We start from the raw sequence: 26,907 nt of genomic DNA on the forward strand, positions 1-26,907 counted from the left end.
GTAATTCTTTCTATATATTACCTCAGAGAATAACTCTGATCAAAGTCAGTGGAATTAATGTGTGAGTAAAGCCTGCAGAATAGGGAACTTTAAGAAGGCTATTTAGGTCTGAGCATGTTAGAATGGGATATAGACAACACTTGATGATAGACAGCAGGTGGATTGATTTAAATCATTGATTTAAATAATGATTTAAATCACAAAAAAATCACTGATTTAAATCAAGTTCCCAAAAAAGCTAAGATTGTGCTTAGCATGACTTAATTTTGGAATAATCCCAATTGAATTCACTGGCACGTCTGTGTTTTGAGAAAACAAGTATAGGATGGGATTCCCTTGGAAAAGCTGAGTTATCCTGAAATAAAATAGGGAATAGACACATGACATCATTGTTATGGTCTGTGGCCATGATGTTCCAAAATAAAGGGCACGTGTTATGTAATATAAAATAAGAAAATGACATTCAGTGGCAACTGACAACTCTACATTTCTCTTACTACCGCTTTCTGTATTGTATATTTTAGTGACAGATTCTAAATCTAGTTAACTAATAAAAAAGCCATAAGGATTAGCTAAACTAAACTTTTTTTTCTAGCAACATCCAACACAGCAAACAACTTGGAAGTTTACTTGTCAAATAACACTTATACTAAAAGGCAGAGAGAGAGAGTGTCTTGAGGAATGATGCATTGCAAAGTGAATTATTTAAGTCACTAACCAGTTGATCCACTCAGCCATATCCACATCTTCATCTACATTGTTTTCTCCCAATAAGTAATTTTCCTTATGATGTTTCATTCTTGCAACTATGCCCTTCATCATCTTCTTGCATTGCTTACATTTGAAATGTTCTCCTTTTTTACCTAGCGAAAAAATTTCTTCAAAATATTTCCAGTTAGGGTGTCCCTTATACCTTGTGGCAAAAGTGTTGGGAATATAATAAGCTGTGTGTGCACGCTGAATAATGTTTTCCCCTTTTCTTTCCAGTCCGTTCCACTGTTCGTTTTTATGCTGCCTCTGTCTTCTATACATTGTGTGTCAGTTTTTAAGACAGTGTCTTAACTAACTTTTCTGCCGTGCATGGCCAAGGTCGACTACCATATCAGCACAGAACAAAAACTATTTTATCCAGCCTCTGTCTTTGCACATGTTACTTTTTCATCTGAGAAACAGAAAGTACAAGCCCAGAACATTCAAGAAGCAATAGCTAGTAGTTAGGCTGGACGGACTACATCCATTAATTCATTTTTAGGATACTGCAAATATTCGTGTAGCATATTTGTGATGAGATTTAATTATAGCTGTTATTTTTAAAAGAGAAATTTAGTATTTTATTGATGATTTAAAAAAACAAATCTGATTTAAATTTTAAAAAACTGTTTGTCTTAAAAAAACATCAGTTTTTATCCACTCAGATGGACAGTGTTTGTATTTTTGATAGAGCATTTGGAGTATTTATTAATAGAGAATTTGATATCTTGTTGTTTTTATGTATTTAGAGATGTCCCATGAAATTCAGTGCAATAGCCTCTACTCATCTAATGGAATGATTACGTGAATCCTACTGCAAATTTGGCACTGTAATAATATTATCTCAATGAACCAAGTTTAAAATATTAGAATAGACTTCACTAATGCTTCTAAATTAGAACCAGTTGCCATTTCCAGATGCTGTAATTCAGAGGCATAGCTGATATTCCGTCCTTTAAATCATCTTGATATTTTAATGTATAAGATGATCCACCAGGGGTTCAGATATTATAGTGATTGGCAGAGTATGAAAATCTAGATTGACATATGATCACTATTAGCAACCTCACGTGTTAAAAAAATTATGAGTTGGGCCTCCAAAAAAAATCACCATTACACTATTTGATTTGCCTTCTTTCTGCACCTTAAAGGTGCACTCTGGTCACATTCTTCAAGCTTTTATCTACAACTTAGCAGGGCTACAAAGTGGAGTGATGGTCTCTGGCGGTTGGCTCATAAAGATTTGTCCTTATTTTTTCTGTGGCAGATTGCCCCAGAGCATAGCACACATACAGATCATGAAGGATCCCCAGGATCTGTAGGTGGCCAGTATCATCAGTGAGAAGAACCCCAACCTGCTGCAGGGGTTCTTTGCCTCTGGTATCACTCCTCACTTCAGCATGATCTCTTTATAGTTACATGGCTAGGATTATTCCAGCTTTGCTTTAAAGAAGAATTTGCCCCTGGTCGGCCCACTGGAACATTAATACAGCCTCTCTACTTTACAAGTTTCTTTGGAAGACTGAATTCTCCTGACCTGCTCAGCTACAGGTCCCTGGTGCCACAATGTATCCTATCTGGAGTTCAAAGGAAGAGTGAGACACTGCTATAGAGGCAGCTGATTCTCATCTCCCTTTCACAAGGGAATACACTGTACTACTGCTGAAGCACAGTGAATTATTTCCTTACTCCTCTATCCCCACCCTTTTTTCTGTAGGTTTCTCTAATCTAGTCTCTGAATTTCACCAAGTGATGTTATGGATCAACAGAATCTCACTGGACCAAAATAACCTGTAAGCAGCATGGAAGTGACATTAACATAGACTCTTGGGACTTGACTCAAACCAAAGGATACTACTAGCTGTATTTTTCCCCTGCACTTACTCTGGCTCACTAGAGAAAAGCAGCTGGCATCTTACCCAGCAATGTAATGATGTCTGAATTGCAATTGTTGCCTTGTCAGTAATTGCGTAAACGTTGAAATTTACTATTAATGTTGTCTTATGGTGAGTATACTTTAACAAAGCCCATGGGGAAAAGGAACGGATTTACAGGCTGTTTGGCCTGTAGTATTTGTATCATCACTTCTCTCCTGGAAGAATATTCTTTGACTTATGTATTGCTTGCTTAGTAGTTCACAAAGTTCAACATTCCTTTGAAAGAACAATTTGTGCTCAAAGTAGTCACTAGTTCCCAGAGATTGTGCTAAAACAGGATGTTTGAGAGACCCACAATTGAAGCCATACTCACGTTTCCTAATTATAGTGTTAGTAGTTGGAAAATATTAAGCCACTATGTTCTGCTTAATATCAATAAAGCTTTTGGTTTCTCTTCTTCCTCCTCTACCACAGTCCTGCTTTGAGAAGTTGGATGCAAATCAACATTTTTATTTGCAACATAAGAATGTTCCTATTGTCCATTATTAAGTACTATATTGGGAGTATAAAGGTGAACAATCGGCTTTCAAAACAGCCATGATCGCACAATTTTTACAGAAATCAGTACAGTGAGTACATTCAGTGGGTATTGTGCTAGTTGCTCCTTTTGGTGAGGGGAGGCAGACTGGTTTGGTTTGTCTGGGGAGACATGTCCTACAGCAGATTTTCAGGGAGGCCTTATTATGGAGAGGAAGAAAGGGAATTAGGCTGTATGTTGCAACTCATTATGTAAGTGTTGGGCAGATGTCCAGGAAAGCATCCAGTGGCCAGATAAATGGCCTGGTAAAGGACTTAAAAGGGGGTGCTGGTTAAAGGAATGGAACACAGGGAGTTCTTTTGACAGTTACTGTTATGTTCAGCTGATCTGTAAAGTAACACTGTAATATGCTATCCATCCACATCTGAAATTATCTGCACCTCTATCATCTATTGAATGTTATTAGGGCATGTTACTAGGATTTCGTTTTAGTTTAGAAATATTAGTAATATGAAATAAGTTGCACATATTCTTTGACATTTTTCTTGTGATGGACTATTTTTATTGATTCCTAATATCAGTGATAATTTACTAGGCCTTTCCAAATAGAGATAAAGTCATGATCTTTGCCCCATATACAATTATGGGCCAGGATCATGCAGAGCCCTAAGAGTCTCGGCTCAATCACACACAGCAACCAAACATGATTTTTGCTTTGATAGCGTGAGCAATCCTGTTGAAGAGTGAACACTTGAAATTAAGTGCATGCTTATGTGTTTTGCTGGATCTAGGTCAGTGTACACAGCATATTGCGGTATTGAGCCTATATAGCTTGTACATTGTACAATTTTACAAAGACATATTCAAGTATGACAAAGTTTAACTTTTCTAGTCTTACTTTAACTTTAAATATTTCTATCTATTGAGTCATCCACCACATTTTTTTGTGTTTGTCATGCACTCCTATTGCATTTTGGAAGAGGCGTTTCTGATGTTTAACAAATATTCACATTCCAAAGTGTGTGTGTGTGTGTGTGTTTAATTTGTGGCTACATTATGGTAACTTCTATAGCAATGGACTAGATTTTTATTACAAGTTTTAGTTTATAATTGTTGTTTCATCAACAATTAATTAAATCTACTATCTAAATTGAACAGAAAATTACAGGGGGTTAAAGTCTCTAAAAGACTTTGATGCAGATAAGACTTATTGGCCATAAGAATATGAGATCAAATCTACAAGCAGTATCCTGATCAAATTTCTCTTTTAGGCTGCTATACTCTAGCTCTTTGAAAGTGGCCTATTATTTCCTACCCTATTTATTACAGTGTCCTGTTTGCTGGCAACATGCCCACTGTTTAAAGTTACTTTCATTAATTAACTGGAAGTTAAAATCTTTGCAAGCAAAATCTCTGATATCATTATGTTGTCCTTAAAGCTGAACGCTTCAGCTTTTCTATTTGACTTTGATAGCACAATAAAAAGCAAATTCTTTAACTTAAATAACGATGTCTCTAGGGGTTAATTTGACAGTCTTTGAAAGAGTGATAGTTTGCACAATGATAAAATAATCATATTTTTATAAAAAAGAGTTAATTCATCGGCTGATTCAGCTATGGAATGTGACCTGTGTCCTTAAAATAACCTGTGTCTCATTGATTACTTCACAATGCTACATGGAAGTATTATTCTCACAGGCTGCCTCACTTTATAACTAAAACAAAAGGAAAAACCATGCAGCACTTTAAAAATTAACAAAATGGTTTAATAGGTGATGAGCTTTCGTGGGCCAGACCCACTTCCTCAGATCATATCCTTCCAGAATATGATCTGAGGAAATGGGTCTGGCCCACGAAAGCTCATCACCTATTAAATCATCACCTATTAAATGCAGTCTTTAAAGTGCTGCATGGTTTTTCCTTTTGTTTTAGCAAGATCAGACTAACACGGTTACCTCTCTATTACTATTCCTCATAACTAAACGCAATCAAGTCACTGATAGGTTGACAAAAAACATTTCATCTGCTCTGGTTTGCTCTGGAATCTTTTTTCTATGGGATACTTGCATATTTTAGGGAACAGCTTCTACATTTGTTATGAATGTGTTTGTGTTACTTTGTGATTCTTTATAGCAGCTACATTTTTTAAAGTTTACTTGCTGATAACTCCTGTGTACTAGACTTGTGCTTAGGGATGTTTCTTTGCGGAATAGATTGATCTAGTCATTTTTTGATGATAGATGTCCATTACCACTACATAGGAACAATAGTCAAATTTGGTATGTTGCATAGACTATGAGTTTAATGTTTTTTCCATTGCACTTCATCTCCCTAATGCTATCTGAGGTATTTTGAGACATATGCAGCTCTGTCTTTCTGTCTTTTAGAGTTAACTTCAACCTGAGCAATAAAATCTGGGTGCTTTTTAGAGCGTTAAATTCGGCGAGTTGAAATTTGTCAGAATGTCTTTGAGGACTACCAGGTGTATGTCAGCTAGTGGGAAAGTTACTCCACAGGTAACTCAAATCTCTGTGAGCTAGCCTAGTACATGAAGAAGCCATTTGTATCCCACTGAGTCCCGTAATGTTGAGTGCGTTGCTGAGATTTACACAAGTCTGATCTGTGCCACTGATGAGATGGCTGCAGCAGGGTAGCAACAGTCTGACCTGAATCATTGTTTCTTATGCCTCAAAGACCATGGCCATTGCTCTAGTTTTTTTCCCTGGGTCACAGTTTACTACAAAGGGTGTATTTTATTCAATAAGGCAGTTAGAAATCAGTTAGGTGGAAGAACTCAGGAAGGAAAACTAGCAGAAGCCGTGGGTCAAAGGTAATATACTGGTAACGGTCCTCAGCGTCTGTTTTTGTATCTTACTTGTAGCTAGTTCCAGTGCTTTTAGACAGAAGTATTGTCAATTATATTGATTAGTTCATCTGATAATCTAGCAGGCTCCCTGGTGTGTTAAATTTCTTTCTTTCACGTGGCTCTAAGTGTGGAAGAAGTGTGTATGACTATAGAAGCAACTCTCAGTGGACACTGCCAAAATTCGACGGCCTGTGATCAAACTCTGCCTTGCATGCCAATGCCAATTAGTTATTTGCCAGTCATTTTTAACTCTTTCCAGTAATTCATCAGCCGCTGTATCATGTAAACCTTTTTAGTACACTGTAGATTTCTAGGATTTTACATTTATGAATTCCTTGGACTGAGTTGTGCATGTGTATTTTTCTAAAATGAATTGTACTTGGAATAAAATGTCACCACATCCACTGTATATCCATGGGAGCTCTGAAAACATTAAATTCAGCTTATTTGCAAACACATATGGAAAAAATGCAGGGTCTTTGCAATAGTAAAGTGTTTCAATAATTATTCTTGATTTAAAAAAATGTGCTCTACTATTATTACTAGTAATGTTTCTTACCCCTTTTGCAGGCTACAATTGCCTGGGAGAGAATAGTTCTGTGTCACCTCCCTGCTTCTTTTGCACAGGATGTCTCATCAGTGGTTGTAATATAACACGCTGCAGAAAGTATTTCTGAATTTTAAATCCATTTTATTTTGCACTTTAGCACAAATAGTAGCATACAGCCACTTCTAGGGCATATGCCTAGAAGCAGTACTCGTGTGACCAGTCCCACTTAAGTCAGTTATAACCTGTATACATGCATAAATATGAATTCCTAACAGGTCAGGGTGTAGAAATAGAGGCGTAAATGAAATGTTTTCTTTATGCAGAAAGAAAAAACCCTGAACTCACCAAGAGAACTTGCATGAATAAGTATGGTGTACGTATGAGATCTGCAAGGTAGACCTCAGTTAAGTTCCTTTTGAAAACAATTGTCTAGGCAGGCTGAGAAAATATACACCGTGTTTTAAGATTACTTCAAATTAAAAAGAAAATAGAATTGTAACATAAATTGCCTGAAGAGAAATTGCAGCCCTTATGGCACAGTTATGTACATTTCACACTTGACTGAACCTTTCTGTTTGTGGGTAAAAAAAGCATGTTACACTTTGAGACCACTGATCCTGTAAACCTTACTCTGGGCTGCCCCTTCACTGGGAAACGTAAGGTTGATGTTTCTCCACCAGCAGTAGTATTGATAGAAACTATACTGTAGGCCAGATCTAGATGTCACCACTAGGGATGTTAAATTTCAATTAATCAATTAATCGAGTAATCGATGGAATTTGATTAATCAGTAAGGGTTTGGATGGGGCTTTTGCTATCCCTGCTGCACCTCTGCCTTTTAAATGTAGTAAGAGCCACCCACCGTTCTTACTACATTTAAAAGGCAGAAGAGCAGCAGTGACTCAAACTGCTTGAGCCCTCGTTTGCCTGGGGTACCCCGCACCACCTCTCCTTTTAAAATATATCAATAGCTCTACGGGACTTTTGCTACATTTCAAAGGGAGAGGCACAGCAGTTGGACTGGAGCAAACAGGGACTGCTTCAGTCCCTGCTCGTGCTGTTTCCCCGCTGCACCTCGACTTCCCCTCTTCCCCTGCGGAGATGGTGCTGGGGAGAGCTGGCTTTTAAGCTGGCTCCCCCCAGCATTGGCTCCTGCTCCGCCCCACCCCACCCCTCTTATTGCCTCTTTCTGATAGAGGCAGCAAGGAGACAGAGGAGTGACTAGTCAAGTCATTACTCAACTAGTCACATCCCTAGTCACTGCGGTATTGTCTAAAGCTCCAAGCTATACAGCATGGTGTCTAGACAACAATTTCCACTGTTGCTACAGCTGGTGAAATTGCAGTACTGGTAAATCACGTGGCCTGTCGTCAGAGCCTGTAAGGCCCCAAAAATCAGTTCAGTGGATATTAAAGGCATTACTGCAACACATGGGTTAATGGCTGTATCCATCCCTCAACAAATGCCCAATTAAGAGATAGATTAGTAGAGATGAAAAATTTATTGTGAAACCTCTTCAGTATTATAGAAAGCAAAATGATTTAATTGAGTAGTAGTTCTGTTGCCATAATCCTAATGATAAACTCTGTTACACTAATAATAGAAGAAAAACTAATTGCAGTGAGGACAGGACAAATCTTTTTTAATCCTCGTTGTCATCTCAACTAAATCCAAACCCATTTGTATTAACCTTTGCTGACAGAGTCACATGACAGACATAATTTCTTGTAATTTACCAGCAGCAGATCTAACCTTTCTTCATCAAATATTCATAAAGGCGGAATTCTCAATGATTTTCTGTCTCTTTTCATATTTACATCTTGTTGTCTTCTTCCTTTTTTCTGCAATTTGAACACAGTTGAAGTCAGATGAAATTAAAGTGTTTTAGCAGCTAAGGTACTGGGAAGCAAAGAATAACTAACTGATTTTTTTTTTACGAGTATAGATCATGCCATAGAAGGATGTAGCAGCATTATATAGACCAGATGTGTCTCAGAGGAAAAAAAAAACTTTATATTTAAGTGCTGTAAATGTTTGTCATTAGTATAAAATTGTTTATATGTAAACAATAAAGCAGAGCAAGGTGCACAGTTTTGTTGGATTCCTGCATATATTCTGTAAATTTGAGGTATGAAGTGAAAGGCTGTGGGCCAGATTCTCCACTTGCTTTAGATAGGTGTTAATCAGGAGTAACTATAGTGAAGGCAGTTAAGTTATTCCAGTATAAAACTGGTGTGAGAGAATGGATAATCAGGGCTTATGTCTTTATCCAAGAAGTGCAGTTATCCAGTGTAAACACGATATCCAATGTATTTTGATATTGCTTTAAAAATACATTTTTAATAAGGGAATGTGGTACATTTTATATAACAAATGTAAGTATAATGCCAAATAGCAAACAATTAATGTGTTAAAAAGTATTTTCACGTGAGAACTGTTTCTCTATAAAATACTTTCCACTGAGGACTTGTCTTATGTTATGGGTGCTACAGAACAACTACAGCACTGTAACTATAGTGCTGGTTCAGAGATGCTTCCCACAGTGATGGAAGAGGTAGTCCACCACACTCAGCAACAGAGCTAGTTCAGTGGAAGCATTCTTCCGTCAACCTTGATGTATCTCCACTGAGGGAGGGAGGCAGGCATAGCTACAGTGCTAATCAGCATGTGGATTTGTCACACCGCTAAGGGTGCATCTACACAGCCATTCCATTATTTCCAAATAATTTCGAAATAATGGACGGCTTATTCCGAAATCTGTAAACCTCATTTTATGAGGAATAATGCCTATTCCATAATAGCTATTTCAAAATAAGGTGTGTGTAGACGCTTCACTGCTGCTATTTCAAAATAGCCGCTCTCCAGAGCCCTTCTAAATTATTCCTTCCCATTGCCTCCTGGGGCTCTAAATTGAGATAGCACATCTACATTATGGAAGCCTACCTTGGACTAATTTTGAGGCTTTCCTGCAGTGTATATGTGCTATTTTGAAATCATCTATTTTGGAATAACTATTCTGGAAGGCTGTGTCTACATTGGCATCCCTTTCCGGAAAAGGATGCTAATGAGACACTTTGGAATTGCAAATCCCCGGGGGATTTAAATATCCCCCACGGCATTTGCATTTACATGGCTGCCGCTTTTTTCCGGCGCGGGGTTTTTGCCGGAGAAAAGCGCCAGTCTAGATGCCAGTCTAAGCCCTTTTCCGGAAGATCCCTTATTCCTAACTTCAAGTAGGAATAAGGGATCTTCCGGAAGAGGGCTTATTTTCTGGAAAATCGCGTCTAGACTGGCGCTTTTCTCCGGCAAAAACCCCGCGCCGGAAAAAAGCGGCAGTCATGTAAATGCAAATGCCACGGGGATATTTAAATCTCCCGCGGATTTGCAATTCCGAAGTGTCTCATTAGCATCCCTTTTCCGGAAAGGGATGCCAATGTAGACACAGCCGAATAGTTTATTTCAAAATAAGTGTGCAGTGTAGATGTACCCTAAGTGGCATAGCTATTTCAATCTGATCATGGCTGAATTGTTAGATCCTCACTTAAAAATTTCAACTGTGCTATCATTAATTCATTTAATCCAATGAAATACTGAAAGACATTGGTTCCTGATTATATCTATGGGATTGAAGTTCTCAGCATCTTGCAGAATACGGTGTCTAAAGAACTGAGGAGCCAGCAAATTCCCAAGCACTGTGATATTTTCACTCAAAATAAGACATAGTGGCCCTCAAAACCCATTACTCTTTCTGATGTCCTGTGATTTATGCATGGCAAAAACTTACCATACTAGGCAGGGATGCTATTTCCTGCACACTGTTTTGGCAATCTCAGACTGATGGATTGAGTTCCCATGCTCCTATGTAATTTGCATGTTTGAAAATGTATAAATGACAGGACAATCTATTTGAGGAGTTTTAAATAATTTATGTCTAGTTAGTTAAATATTTCCATTATATTGCATTGAATTTTGAGGTGGTACTTATATACGTCATCATGTTTCTAAAAAATGTCTCCCAAATGACTACCCAATCGATCAAGAAAAACTCTCAGCTAATTTTTTTACCTAAGGAATCTGTAGAGATTAACATGAAATTTTGGCATTTCAAAGTTCATACGTCAATCCCCCTGAGAGCTGTGAGTAGGTAGGTTGTTCTAGGAACTAAAACACTGGAATGGGACTTTTCTCTTATCTTCTTGCCCGTACCTCCTCGTCTTGCCCCCATTTTCTCCTACAGCCTGAACAAGTGGTGTTGGATTCTGATTTGACAATACATTGTCTATTATTCCCACTATAGCATTGAAAGGAAAGTCAGTAGGAAGGAAGAATGGTCTAGCAGATGGCACTGTACTAGGAGTCAGAAAATCGGTACTATTCTTAGTGTAGCCTCTATCATCTTGTTTGGCCCTTGGCTAGTTATGTAATTTATCAGGAGAATGATGCTGCTCTGACTCACAGCAGTGTTGTGAGCATAAAATCTATTAATGATTGTAAAGTGTTCAGATACTATAGCTATGAGGGCCATTTAAAATACCTAGATAAATAACACTAACACTAGAAGCAGATTAACTTGCAGATAAATCATGTAAATCCAGAAGAATCAATCTTTATTGCACCATACAGTGTTTCATTGGAAGATAGCTTTCTGACATCTAAAACTATGAATCCAGGTTAGATGCATCTGCAGGTTGAAACCAGAATCTTTAAACATTTCTCAATTGAAAACCAGGAACAGGCAATTGAAAAATGAAAGAAAATGTCTAAAAACAAGGTATCAAATTATTAAAGTAGTCATGGGTGTTCTCATTAAAGACAATTGATTAGGTTACCTCAGTTCCATATCATAAATATTTAGAGTAAAGATCAAAACACTGACTCATCATACCCGGATAATAAGTAAGGAACTTTTCCCAGTCCAGATTAGTAATGGATGTGTACTTCAAAAAGTTCAATAGGACTACTCACAGTGCATGAAGTTAAGCATGTATATAAGTCTTTGAAGGATCAAAGTGTAATTACTAATTTGGATACACAAGAGGAAAAATGGATCTAACTATGTATCCAAGTCATTACCTAACTTTGCATAATGCTGGATTAAAAGCATGTTTCTATATAATTAGAACTGTATTATACCATAAAATATAATATTTATAACTAATAGAGGAGATCTAATTTTTCTCTTAATTTAATCAGTTTACTCCTGGTTTATACTGGTCCCAAAAAGGAGAAGCAAACCCAATATTTTAGGCTAAATTTTAACTTTAATTATACTAATTATTTTCTTATAATATTTGCTGTATTTACCCAAAAGATTACTAGAAATATTTGTATTCTGATAATATTGATAAATATTGTATAATATGGCTAAAATTAAAAATGCCTTTTAAAATCTTTCAGTACTTTCTTAATGGCATAATTTTCTAGAATTATGAATAAAATTATTTTATAATAAATTATTTGTAATACTTTACACTACTATAGCTTCTTTCAAAATGCTTTATAAACTTCAAAGACCTCCACAAATTTTGGGTGTTTTAAGGTTTGGGTGCCCAAATGAGATATCTTAAAGGTGCTAAGTGCAACCGAAATTAGCAGACATTTTGAAAAGTTAAGCCTAATTAATATTCCCTCTCAATATCTCTCTACTTGTAGGATTATGGTTTCTGCTTTATAGATCTGGCACTGAGAAGTGTAGTGTAAAGTGGTGTGTAGTAGTGTAAAGTGGCTATGTTCATGGCCATACAGCAAGTCACTGGTAGTAGAAACCAAATCTCCTGAGCTTGCCACAATACTTAGACCACTACACTATGCTGCCTTCTTTTATATTGCCAGTTTTAAACTTATAAATAGCTCAGTAGAATGCACCAATTTTCTTAAGGTAAAAAGTCTGTAGTATTTTGCTAACATTGTGAACATAGCATATAATTATTAAAAGGCAATAGTTTTGTTATTACTTCTGTAAGGACTCATAAAATCTCTATAGGGGGACTATGACAGTTGCAAAAAAAACCCCAACAATTCCAAATCATTATTCAACAAATATTCAGAATAGTTTAAATGTAACAGATATAACACGATAGCAAATATTTCTATGCTAAACAAAATGTGGCTGCTTTGTGAGAAGAATTTTCCTTCCCTACGTAATAAATTTCTATGGGTACGTCTACACTGCGGCACTATTTCAGGATACTTCCAGCATCCCTAAATAGCGTTTTCTGCATCTTGACAGCACACTCAAAAAATAAGATATGCAATTTGTGTAGCTCAAAGTGCATAGCTTATTTTGAACTAGCACCGCAGTGTAGACGCATCCTCAATGATGATGATGATGATAAAATCCCCCAAATGGCATATTAATGCAATAGTCTGTGTGGCTAAAGCAGCAAATTGTTGTCTAACTTTTATGGAGCTGATAATTTAAAAGTCATAAGCTAACACCACAGATCTTTCCCTACCTTTGATATTAAAATGTAAAATATCTGTGGCTGCGTCTAGACTGGCATGATTTTCTGCAAATGCTTTTAATGGAAAAGTTTTTCCGTTAAAAGCATTGATGGAAAAGAGCGTCTAGATTGGCACGGACACTGTTGCGCAAAAGCACTTTTTGCGGAAAAGCATCCGTGCCAATCTAGAGGCGGTTTTGCGCGAGAAAGCCCCGATCGCCATTTTCGCCATCGGGGCTTTTTTGCGCAAAACGGTTCTCAGTTGTCTACATTGGCCCTCTTGCACAAAAGCTTTTTCCCGAACGGGAGAGTCATTGTATTTGCAGAAGAACACTGACAATCTTACATTGGATTGTCAGTGTTCTTGCGCAAATTCAAAGCGGCCAGTGTAGACGCAGCCACATGTGTGTATAGGAATGGGTTACATATGTATTATAGAAAGTTAAACTACAGGCACTTTAGGGTAGATAAGATGATTGATTCAATACAGCGAACACTAATGGACGATGATGTTGGTACATATTGAAAGTCTGGTTTTTAGTTACAAGTTATATCCAAAATATACTTTACCTATTAATGTCTTATTCCTGTCTCTTGGTTATATAAATAACTCATAGACTCATAGAATACTAGAAGTGGAGGGGATCTCGAAAGGTCATCAAGTCCAGTTCCCTGCATTCACAGTAGGACCAATGGTGCTATGAAATTAAAAAGTACAGTTCTAAAATATCATTCCACATTAATTGGAATTAATAACTTTATATAACGTTGGATTTATAGAAGTATTCGTTTTAAAGAAGCATGTTTTAGTATCAAATTATAATGACTCCGGTCATCCTAATAACCTAATGAGCATTGCAGAGAAGAAGTAATAGACCTTAAATATGTCAGTTAATTTCTAGACACTTTAGCCTAGAGAGCTGTTCATCTAAAAAGTGTGAATGCCAACTTAGCAGTCTGCTGAATAACCTGACTTTTCATCCGTCCCTTTGCAAGGGCAGAAGTTATTGTGGCTAATCAAGTTGGGCACCCAGTGAAGCCAAGTGGTTTCCCAAGTGACCTTGGTCCTTTAATGCACTGCAAGGAGCTGACTCTCTCCATTAATAGTTTTGTTTGTGAGAGCTGAGAAGGTGACTTGTAATACAGCTCCTTTTCCCTGACTCCTCCATAATGACATTTTGCACAAGCAGATGATGGCCTTTGATTCAGTATGACCTTCCTACTTTTAGTGGTTGAAGAATGCTGTAAGAGGAATAGTGTAAATGAGAAGATAAGTATATTTCATAGCTACACTTCCTCTGGAAAGCATTGTTCTAAATTTACATAGAAAATCAAGGGAGGTGTATATGTTTGTATTTGATAATTTTTCTTTTAACTTTATTATTTCTTGACAGCTAAGCTCTTCTGTCCTAAATCTTCTTTCACTAATACCTATGAAGTCAGTTGAATTACGCCAGAAGAATCTGGCCTATATGTTCTGCTTATAGATCCAGAGTTGCATTTAGATATTCTAGACAGTTTGCAGTCATCACTTTATGATCTGTGATCTGTTCATTATCTGTTTATCTCCACATTGTCATAAGGTTCAAATACCAAACTGCTTTTTATGGGGCTTTCATACTAAAAATCCTCTTCCAGTCTGTTGGAATATCTTACCAGCTACCATGCAACATTTGCACAGAGCTACATTGCAAAGAATTTTCAGTAGTTAGTTACATTCTGTAGCAAAGTTTCAGGGCAAAGTTTCATGGAGTTTAATCCAGGAAAGGACCATTAGATCATTTTGACTGATCTCTGGCCATTACATCTTACTGGATTCACTTGTACTGAGCATGATAACTTGCATTTGATTTAAGCATATCTTTCAGAAAGGCACCCAGTCCTGATCTGAAGATATCAACAGATAGAGAATCTATTAACTCCTTTAGTAGTGTTTTCAAAGAGTTAATCGCCTTCTCTCTCTAAAAATAAATTTGTGCCTAATATATAATTGGAATTTATCTGGCTACAACTTCCAGCCCTGTGTTCTTATGTGTTTCTCTGCTAGATTAAAGAACCCTTTAGTACCTCTGTACTCTTCCCCCCCTCCCCAGTGAGGGTACTTATACACTGTAATTAAGTGTATAAGTATCATCTCTCTCAGCCTTCTTTTTGATAATCTAGCTATATTGAGCTCTTTATGTTTCACATACTAGGGCATCTTCTTCAGCTCTTGAATAATTTTTTAATGAATTCTTTTCTGCACCCTCTTCAGTTTTTCAAAACCCTTTTAAAAATGGGGACAACAGAACTGTGTGCAAAATTCCAGTATTGGTGTCTCGTCACCAATGCCATGTGTAGGGGTAAAATTCCTTTCTCCTGTTTATACATCCAAGTACCCCTAGATTCTTTGAGTCACTGTCCCCCATTTGGTAGGTATGACCTGTATTTCTTGCGCTGATCTGTATAACTCCGTATTAAACACATTTTGTTTGAACGGGTCTAGGTTACCAAGCAATCTAGATCACTCTATATCAGTATTTTTCAACCAATGGTACGAGTACTCTTAGGAGTACTCAAGAGAAGTCGGGGGGGGGGGGGGGGGGAGGTACGTCAACACAACTGAAATTTGTAGAAAACTGAATTTTTGTTGTAAGTTTTACAGCGCTTTATTATTTGTGTACTTTTTACACCCAAAAATTTCATCGCCCGCCTTGCTATGTTTAAGTTGTTTAAACAAATATGAATAATAGACAAAAAATTTGTGTGTCTGAAAACCGTAGGTACTGGGGGGTACTTTTAATATTTTTTTGAAAAGGGGTACTTTATACAAAAAAAGGTTGAGAAACACTGCTCTAGATGACTTCTTTGTCCTCTTTGCTATGTATCATGCTGCAAGTCTTTGTGTAATCTGTGAAGTTTATCAGCAGCAATATTATAGTTACCTCAGTATAATAACTGAAAATTTTGAATAATATCAAGGTCTAATCCTGAACCCTGTGGAATCCCATTAGAAACACCTCATTTGATGGTGATTCTCCATGGAAAACTACCGGTACTTTGTGAGATTTGTCAGTATATTAGTTCTCAACCACTTTTCTCTGTGTGCTGTTGATATTATATAATGCTATTTTTTTAATCTGGATGTTGTGCAATATGAAGATTTACAGAAAAGTCTTCTACACTTCAAGGTATATTACAACTATGCAGTTACCTTTCAACTAGCCTTACAATCTGATGAAAAAATGAAATTGTTTGGGACTAGAAACAAAATGAGAGACTCTGTCAGTCTCTTTGACTTTGGATGATGTACCTATTATATGTAGACACTATCAAAAATTGTGTATAAATTTCTTGGAATTAAGAACAGCTGGATTAGCAGTAAATTAATTTAAACAAAGACTGAGATGAACTCATTTGGGATTCAGGACAATGTTGTAGCAATGTCCATTAGAAAGAAAAATGAAAAGAATTAGAGCTGTTGGCCTGCACAAGGAAATAATGACTCTTGTGGAATGGAAAGAAGAAAATATTCATCAGCAACTCAGTTGCTAAGGTGATTCAGCTGGCAACCAAGACACCAGGAAAATTGGAGTTTGACAAATAACATTAAAATAAACAAAACAAAATATTTGGAAGACCAAAACTCACAACTGTTCTATTGCAGGCATGGAAGCAAATGCATCGGAACAGAGGAGCCATTGTCAAAGAGATGGCAAAAATCCTTTATTGTATCTGTTCCCTCTTGTCCCATCAATCCTCACAAACTCTGGAAGGATAGATTCATTTATTGATCAAACAGGACTTGCTATTTAAACCTTTTAGTTAGTTATTCATCTGGCTGCATCTGTCTAACATCTTTTTAAAACATCTAGTATTACACAAAGATCCATACAGTTTACACCTGACAAAATGGCTACAGAGTAAGAAAAGTCACTATGCAAAGGTAGTGGGAAAGTGTCATTGAGAGATTCTAGAAAAGTCCACCCATCTAGTACTTTAAGCAACACATGACAAATATTAGTCACATCATTTAATGTCCAGCTGGCAGGTGTTTAGACACTATGATAATGAGCACAGTATAAGAACTTACATGCAGAATAGAATAAAAATATTGTCATAAAAAGCCTCAACTAACCATGTGTGCATGCATGCCTGCGGTTCAAACTCTGATATAATTAGAACAGCCTTAAGGCCCCAGTTGAGCAAATTGTTTAACTCTTACTTAAGTCTAGTTTCCATGCCTAACTTTAATTACTTTCTGAAGTATTGTTGAACTCAGTGGAACTTAAGCACATGGCTAAGTGCTTTGCTGAATTCTGATGGACTGCTGAGTCCTAAATTAGCTAATGGAAGTAGGATTTTACAATTCCTACAGGGTGGTCTAAGAGGACATCTTTTATGACAGACTAATGCCACTGTGCCTTTACAGGTCAGTATGCTTAGCAAATGCCAGTGTTTTCAATAATGGCAAATTTGGTTTCTTACGTGAACCACAGTGAATGATTAATCCACAGAAAATACACAAGCGCTTGTGGGTAAAATTGAATTGTGCATAGCTAATGCTCACAAAATACCTATTTGAACTATTCCTTAAGGTAGTGTCACCACCTACTTTGTTATCATTAAAATATTCCCCCATGGCAATAATTTCATCCAGAAGGAATTTCAAGACTAGGTGCATTATCTATTGGAAAGCAATTTAGTAGTTTTCATTCAGGCAAGGTAGTTTTAAGAAAAACACTGAAGTTTACTCCGAAGGCAATTTCAATCTTCCATAGATCTCAGGATATTATATTACCTTCATTCTTTTCGAATCCACAGCATAAGAAAGAAAAAGAGTGACATAAATTGGATGTTCGAAGAGCTCTGAAGATAGACATCAGAAGGAGTCAAGAGTAAGGAAAGATATCAGAATTATTTGTTCTTTTCCATCTTAAAGTAAAAGAGAACAAAGCATCAAAGGCATCAGTAGTGAAATGGCTCAAAGTCAGTACTGTATATCATATTGTATAAAGCAAATGGTTTGGCACCACCAAAAAATCTAAAGTCACATTCCGTGAGAGCAGTACTGACATTATGGTCAGAAAGATCCTTTGTTCTATAGAAAATAAATATGGAAAAATTACCAGGCACTACACGTTTTATCTGTTGGAAGCATTTTGCAGGTGAGTTCTGCAGATCATGGGGGCTCAATTGTGGTTAGTGGACAAATTAATTACTTTAATTTATGCACTATAAAGCTGGATTTTGAAACTCCTTGTAGAGTTCAATAGGAATTCTGTGTGTGCAAGGAGTGCAGAATCAGCTAGATATATAAGATTTATCTTATCAGTTTTATTCTCTTTCTTTAAATAAAATGAATGTGATCTGCATCCAGAAAGGAAAATCTGTTCTCATCTGGTAATCTTTATCCATTCTCCAATCGACACTAGATTTTTAGTGGGATTAAAATAAAATATTTAAGAAAGTTTGTTATATATTTCCTTGATCTGATTCTGATCTCAAACCACTTTTACATTGGAGTTACTCCTGGTCCATGCCAGTGCAGCTTGGTACAGAATGTGATTCTTTGACTCTATATATGGATTAGGATAGTGTTTGATAACACTGGAGTATTAGATATCTCTATATATTACTTTGGAAGATTTCATACTGGAATGTAAAAAGGTAATTACAGAGAACCCAGGGGTGGACGGTTTGATACATATACCCAGTTAGTTATGGAGAGTAAAACAATATATTATTAAAATTGGTGAACACAGTCATTAGCAGAAATTCTAAGATATGGCTTGCACCATTTATAAAATATAAAACCAAACCTATATTCATTGTATATGCAATTCATAATAGTAATTCATTGGAACCTCTTCTGGACAAATCACTTTGCTGTTACTGCTACATTGACATTAAGTTTGTCAGCAAAAGTAGGAATATATATATGCAACGTGCACATTTTCCTTGAATGTCTTAGAATGTATTGAAGATATATAGGAAAAGATGCATATAACCTCCTCTTTTAGCTTAAAGCTGAACACCCACGTTTCTCTCAATACAAGTCATAGTTGTGGATGTGACTGAGAGATGAGATCTGAAATATGAACAATTGCTTTCATTTCCTGAATGACCACTGTTAATCAGAGCCACTCATTGATAGTCATTGCAATGGAAAGGTTATGTCTCCAGGTATTAGAATGCCTGGTAGATTATTTTCACAGAATCATGGAATCATAGAATACAAGATCTGGAAGGGACCTTGAGAGATCATCCAGTCCAGTCCCCTGCCCTTACAGCAGGACCAAGCACCATCTAGATCATCCCAGATAGATGTCTATCCAACCTGCTTTTAAATCTCTCCAGTGATGGAGATTCCACAGCCTCCCTAGATAATTTATTCCAGTGCTTAACCACCCTGGCAGCTAGGAAGTTTTTCCTAATGGCCAACCGAAACCTCCCTTGCTGCAGTTTAAGCCCATTGCTTCTTGTTTTATCATCAGAGGCCAAGGAGAACAATTTTTCTCCCTCCTCCTTGTCACACCCTTTTAGATACGTGAAAACTGCTAACATGACCCCTCTCAGCCTTCTCTTTTCTAAACTAAGCAAACCCAATTCTTTCAGTCTTTTCTCATAGGTCATGTTTTCTAGACCTTTCATTTTCCAGCATTCCACTGGTGTTATGCCATTTATATTTGTACAAGTGTGAACATTCACTCATAAATGTTAGGAGAAGATGTTTTAGGTTGTCTAGCTAATTCCCATCCTGCCAGTTCAGGTCTGTTCCTTACAGCACATTTCTAAGTGCTTTATCCATGAAATATGGATGGCTAGAGAAATAGACGTAGTGAAGTTCAGTGATTATTAAAATACATGTTTGGATACTCTAGGAGTGTATTTGACTAAAAAAAAAACTCTCCCTCAACTTTATGGCTCTTTGTCCCCTTGTTCCCCACATTCCTCAGAATCTGCCTCCTCTCCACCCCTCTGCACTCCATGCTTCCCTTGACTTTGCTATGACCTAAAATGAAAGATTGTCAGGACTTTAATCTGCCTGTGTCAAGAACCTAGGAGGGCAGCTGTGTGTGTGTGTGTGTGGGGGGGGGGGGGGTGTCTTTTGCTGATATACGTTTTAGTAGTTAAATCCTTGGACTGTCATTGCTCATTAAAAGTGCTGTCATATGAGTGGAAATTGGGTAAATATTGCATTTTATTAATATCAGCAGAACTGACTTAAATGGGGCCTGCATGTTGTGTAGTCTTGCCTTCATTTTTGTATTCTTGCCCGTCAGTGTGAAAGAAGCTATTTGCATATATATTAGCATGCATATTCAACCACACTTAAGTTGTAGCCCTCGGCATGTGCTATGAATATCATTGTGGCCCTGGGGCTTCCAAAGTTGAGTAGCCCTGGTTTACATTTTCTCAACCAAATGTGCTTGGAACTTAATTTTAATAAAAGTGTAGATTCTGGGCAATACAGTCAAAGTTCTCCAAAGAACCTAAATTAGCAATTCCATTACTAATTCCATGGAGGAACAGTATCCCATCTGATTATGCAAATGGCATGAAAATAATTATTTTATAACTGCATAAAATCAATATTTGGGGGAAAACAAGCCAGCTGTGTTTATACTCCGTGCTTAGCATTTTGTTTCTTTGATAAAACACAGGAATGCACAGGTTGTGTGTAAAATAAAACAGCAGATTGCACACTCTATGAGAGAGAAACAGAGTATGTTAGGTTCCTTTTGAGGGAACATAAATTATACTTGGGTTGAGATATTTTTATATTGTCTGAAGTCAAAGTCCGTATTCTCAGTGTAGAACTGCTGCACAGCTTCTCATTTGTAATGAGAACAGTAAGCCTAAATCCATGCCTACGGTGCTGAAAATTTCCCTATAAATGCTGAACCCTTCAGAGTGGTGGGATTATTTGTAAGTGGAGGGGTGTGTGCATAAATATGCATACACGTTATTCTCATGCATTCAGGATACAGTGCATCTGCACATGTTATTCTAAGCAATGGGAAACAGACATCTCTGGGAAACAGGTACGGTTGCACATACACCGTATGAGAACTGTGGGTCAGATTGGATTAAACTGCATGTTTCTGCAAATGCTGTGCTATTTATTAAGAGTTGCTTCGGGAGGAGGGTGTAACCCCCTGTAGCATAGTGGCCATATTTGTTGATTAAACAAATGGACACACATGGTGCACGTACTACCCCTATGCTGGCATTTCTACATGAAGAACAGGACCCACAGGAAGTTTTACAGTGCTTGTTCCTAGTCCTCACAAGGAGACTAGTTTGTTCCCAACTGAACTGGCAGGAGACTTGTCCATAACCACACAGACTTCATAGGATCCATTCACGTCTCAGGACATACAGAGGAAGCAGAATTACCTCTATGGAAATCAAGTGTCTCTGTGTTACACCCTCGGCTATCTGATCTGTGCTGGGTAGCATGGTTCCATGAGGTATCCAGTGTCAGCTCCAGCAGGAACCTCCTGCCTCCGGCCCATTTGACACTATGAACTTAGTAGACATGATAGAATCTGATCAGAGGTTACTCTTGAATAGACTTCTGCTTGGAAATTCATCCATAGTTCAGCCAACCATACCGTTTCTTTGTCCTCTTTCTTTTACTAGCCTGTTCACATAAAGCCCATACACCAGGAAGGGACTTTCTACTTGGCTGGAGTTGGGAAAAAGATTTGGGATGGGGAAAGGAGGCTTTTCAGTCTCATTTAACACCCTTCACTTCAGAGGCTAGCATGCAATCCACTCTTCACTCCTTTCTGAAGTTATAGCCAGCTAAATATGTTATCAAGTGAGAAAATCAGGGAAGTACATTTGCACAGGTTGTATTTAACATTGCTATTGAAAACACATGGATGTTTGTTCTGTTCTCACAGCAATAATTATAAATTTGATGTTTTTTAGAAATAGCAAGTTTCCATATTTTAACAATATATGAGCCTGATTGCTGATGTTCATGCTTAAACTCTGCATCTTTGTGCTCTGAGTTCATAGACATGGGATTTTGAGTGTGTAATTTTATCTCTTTGGATGCTATAATTTCATACATTTGGACTAGATTAACTTCTTATTTGACTAATTTTTTCCCTTCATTATATTCCAGAACAGAGAGAGGGATTTTTAATTGAATTTTCTATATAAATTTGTAAAAAACCTTGAAAGATATGTGTAATGTTACCTGGCCTTTGATTAGTACAGTGCTGCTCCACAGTAAGGTTATTAAATATGAGTAGTGATGACAATGGCAGTCTTATGGAGATTAAAGCCCATATGAGCTTTCCCCAAAAGGTTACATAAAAGTTCTAATCTTAACCGTATTAAAAATTACTATTATTGCTCCTAAATCCCATAGCAAATGAATGTATTTTGTTTGATTAATCTCTGGCATATGTGAATGCCTGTGCATATACATATATGAATTCCCTTTAACATACATTGATATATGTTCATGAAAATATTCTTTCTACTTAGTTTCACAAAATGAATGTTCCTTGAAGGTCTTGGACATTCATGATGTGAAAAGGAGTGAGAGGTACTGCTTTTTGTACTCTGGATTGACTTGTGTAGGCCATGCTATTTCCATCACTGTGACATTCTGTAAAACCCAGTAGCTGGACTCATGCTTACTTTTCAGTTCTCAGGTAAGCAGACAGGGAAGGGACATTAAGCTTGCAATTTGGTTACTCTAGAACAACTGGCATTTTAAAGCTCACGCAGCTGTCACTTAAACCTCTTTATTGTCAGATTCATTTGCTTCACCCCTGCCTCACAGCATAATAGTTTCTGCAGGGTAATGTTAAACGCTGGATTCTGATACAGATTTACTTTGTAAAAGCACATACAGTGGTATTGCTGGTTGATTTCAGGTCATCATGCATGTGTCATGAGTGATTCTCTGGGATTCTGCATCAGAGTCTTCATTACTAATGGAAAAAACACCTATTGGAATCTCAGGCTTTTCAGTGAGCAGGACCACAAGCTTCAGTTAGTGTATTAAGAGGCAAATTCACCACTGGCACAGTTGGATTTCAGTTTTGGGGGGTCAGAGTGGAGGGTGGGTGTTTTACCCCTCTTGTGGTTATCCGTGGAAGGTTCATCGGTAGCCTTTCATTCTTTGTGGATTATAAACTCTGAATTGAAACTCTCTCAGTCCAGCCCTGCATCTGGTATTGCTTCTCCCAGTTCCTCATCTGGAACAAATCTGTTTTCTCACTCAATTCTTCCCACAAGTGCCTGAAGCACCATGGAGAAGTTCGCCTTACAACTGATGTACTCGGAGGCAAGGTAGGGTAGTGCTACAATGGGAATATGCGTGTCATAAATTGTCCCGCCACAGTTTGGAAAAACCCATTTCAGCAAAGCCAGTCACTATGTCATCCACATTTCTCAGAGTCACAGTCCTACAAAGCAAATTGTGATGTATTGCCCTGCACACTTGCAGAAGTGCTGCCCTGGTGGTAGACTTCCTCACTCCAAACTGATTTTCAATGGCATGGTAGCAATCAGTAGTCTCCAGCTTCCACAATGGCAACACACTTTTCTACCAGGAGAGCAGCTCTCATTCAGGTGTCCTTGCACTGCAGTTCCAGGGCCAGCTCAGCACACAGCTCCAGGAAGGTTGCTTTACGCATCCAAATGTTCTGTAGCCATTGATCTTTATCCCACACCTGCATGACAGGTGCTGGCTTCCCTAACCCAAAAGCAACACTCTACGGTGAACAGCCGTTCTATGACAGCCCAGTGCAATGCCACTCAAATTGTCATCCACATCCGAGTTTTCGTCCTCTGCTATTAAGTGGCTCTGCTGCAATGCATGCTATCCTAAGCACATTGGATACAAGATGGGAGAGAAATCTGGGATCTATGATTTCTCACAGCAGATACTGGAGTTCGCAGTAAGGACTGACATTCAAGTGGCACAAAAGTAAGCTAGAAGTCCCGGGAGGCCTGAGAAGCAAAGCGATGGCTGATGAGACATTTTTCACAATCCCAAAATTCCTTGTGCTACATTGTGTGTTCCCATAGTGCTTAGTGACTGAAGGTGATGCCAGGCACTGTGGGATGCTTACCCACATTGCTTTGCTCTTTCTGTCAATGTGGGAGCTAACAACATGGCCATGAAATGTCAACAATGAGTGGAGTTTTGAGTTTTGCTGACTTGTGCCACGTCAGTGGCACTTTTGTCCCCAAATCTTTATAAAGTGGACATAGCCTCAGAGTTCAGAGGTGTTTTCTTGTGAGTTCCCCTCTCTCATTGGGGGGGGGAGGAAGGCACCTTGCTCATTCATCCAGCTGCTTTCCACTAGTGATGTGAACATATAGTGATGTACACAGTTAACGGATGAGCCTGAGCTCATGGGTTAACTTGTATGGTTACACACACACATGCATCTACCTCTGTATCAAAGGCAACAGTGCGGGATGGGGGGGAAGAGAGTGGGAGCCAGTATGCACAGGGAGCTGGCTTTTAAGCCAGCTCCCCATGTGTACCCACTCCTGCAGAACCACCTGCCCCCTCCACGCTGCTACCTCTAATGCAGAGCCACTTCCCCTCCCCTGCCCCCACCTATAAATGTGTAACTGATGAAAAATTCAGTGTTTACACGTTGACCTAAATAAATGCATTATAACATCCCTGCTCACCACTCACTCCAGCCACTGTTGTTTGTTGTGCCACTATTCTTTCTACCACTCTGTTGCCAGTGGGCCAGTACCGTCACCTTCTGCTGCCACCTACCTCTAAGAGCTCCGCCAGTTGGTTTCTTGAAGTTCCAACTGTCAGTGATTTCATCTGTCAGGAAACCTCAGTGCTAGTGCAGACTTGGCTGACTTCTCCACAGAAGACACTGTCCCATGGCAGGTCCAAGCACTTATATCAACACTTGCACTTGGTTGACAAAACTTTTGTCATTCATGAATGCGTAGTGACAAAGTTTTGCTGTGACAAACGAAAATGTGAATACCGCTTTGTCAGCAGGAGCACTCTGCTGTGGACAAAGCAAAGCCCCTTTGTTGGGGAGGAAGTATTTTGTCTGCAATAGTGCTGGCTTGTGGCGACATGTGTTGACACAGTCACTTTGCTAAAAACTGCTTAGTGTAGACTTACCCTTAGACCTGTTTATTTGTGATTGCAGCTCTAGTGGCCATTTAACAAAACAAAAGAGCTTCTATGGAGCCTAATAAGCTCTGTTTTTAAATAGTGGAGAGTGGCAGGTCAAATTGTGCCGGTGATTCTTAGGCAGACCACCAAGCAAAACAGCTGTCCCATCCTTTCTCTGCACTTGGATCAGGCATCAAAACCCTCTGCTCTGCTAGTGCATTTCAATTGAGGAAGACTCCAATAGACAGGACAGGCTGAGGACAGTTCTGCTGCCCTTTACTCATACAATGAGGATAACAATATCTCCCAGCATTCAAGTGAATTGTACACAGCTATGTAATTAGTTGACAGCTGGGATGTGGGGTGTTGAGAAAATTCAGGGGGGGTCTACACCATCTTCAGTGGGCAGTTGGGGAAATCTCTGCTCTGAACTACAACTGTTAGGCAACTCTATTTACAACATATAAAACTCTAGTTACAACTCTAGTTAAAACACATAACAGCACAGACCGAATGAAAGCTTTTACTCCCGTCAGCCTCCCTCTGTGAAGACAGCTCCAAGCTCGACTTAAGGTAAGCTGACTCCAACTACAAATTTTATATAGCTGGAGTTGTGTAACTTAACTCAAGCTTCCAGGTCTAGTGTAGACCCAGCCTTGGTAATGTGCATTTAGAAATAACTGGGTCAGCTGCTTTTGATAGGGCACTCAGTTGGAATCTCTTCCTAAGACTCTTGTAACCAATGTATACAGGGTTGGCCAGCCATTATTTTACAGAGATGAACGATAGTGATCAGAAAGCAGTTCTGTCCCTGAATGCACTAACAGCATTCAGGGAGATGAACTCACAGCCTACTTCCAACAACCCTGAACTTTTCTGAAGTTCTGATTTGTATCTAGATGTTGTGCCTGCTTCTTTTTCTAAAACGTGCTGAACCAAATGCCTAGAACTGAACCTTAACCCTGAACCTTCGGGAAGTTCAACTCCAGTTTCAAATGTAAGTCTGGCTGCTAAGGCCAGTTTCCAACTAAATGGTCTTCCTAACAGAGCCTAATAGTAATTACACTCTGGTACAGTTGTCCAAGATCGAAACTCTCTGAGAGAAAATACATAGTTAATTCAATGGCTATTGAATATTTTTCTTCCAGTGGTAGAGTCACAGTTTCTGCAAATATGTTTATTTTCATTGTTGTTCTCTAAGGACAATTAGTCCATTCTATTGAACAGCAAGGAAAGTTACTTAAGACCTCTGAAATTGTATACCTTTTGTTCCACAGATTTCTGCAGTTGTTCTACAGCTCTGTGCAGCAGAGCTATGGAATTCAACACTGCATTCCCTAAAGCTTATAATTGGGCTGCCTCAGACATGATACATATAATCTCCAAGCCGTTTGACCCCTATATTGTTATATGCAGTCAGGTAGAAGCAATCCAAGTTTCAGGTGACCCTATCATGTGACTGAGATCAGAGGTCAGCAACTCCTAACTGTTCAGCTGTCAGAGTAAACCATTCATCATCATTGTTATGTTACTAACATGCTGACAAATAGACCTGGATATAAAATTGTTCTCAGCATTCTACCTGATGGCCTTAAACCTTAATTGGTAGCTGTAAATTTTCACATGTTAACAGCTACTGTGACAAGGCAAGTGCCTGGAGCAGAGGGAAGGATAAAATTAGGCCTATCATAATTTGTTAAACTGTTAATGTCGTTAATGGACACGCACCTGGTTAAGTGGATAAATGCTTTGTCTTTACAACGCT

At 38.2% G+C, this 26,907-nt stretch overlaps 1 protein-coding gene across 11 annotated transcripts in view; it reads left to right on the forward strand.

Moving 5' to 3' along the window:
- The window catches only part of FTO (FTO alpha-ketoglutarate dependent dioxygenase), a 397,366-nt gene that overhangs the window by 358,957 nt on the left and 11,502 nt on the right, over positions 1-26,907 (forward strand). The window contains exon 9 of one of the 11 annotated variants that reach the window (XM_075940294.1): positions 17,828-17,901. The exons of the other annotated variants lie outside the window; for them this stretch is intronic. Within the exon in view, the coding sequence (XP_075796409.1) occupies positions 17,828-17,876 (49 nt within the window). The 3' untranslated portion in view covers positions 17,877-17,901. The remainder of the gene's footprint in view (positions 1-17,827; positions 17,902-26,907) is intronic. 11 annotated transcript variants of the gene reach the window in all.

The sequence above is a fragment of the Pelodiscus sinensis genome, chromosome 12, assembly GCF_049634645.1.
Source record: "Pelodiscus sinensis isolate JC-2024 chromosome 12, ASM4963464v1, whole genome shotgun sequence".
Lineage (NCBI taxonomy): Eukaryota > Metazoa > Chordata > Testudines > Trionychidae > Pelodiscus > Pelodiscus sinensis.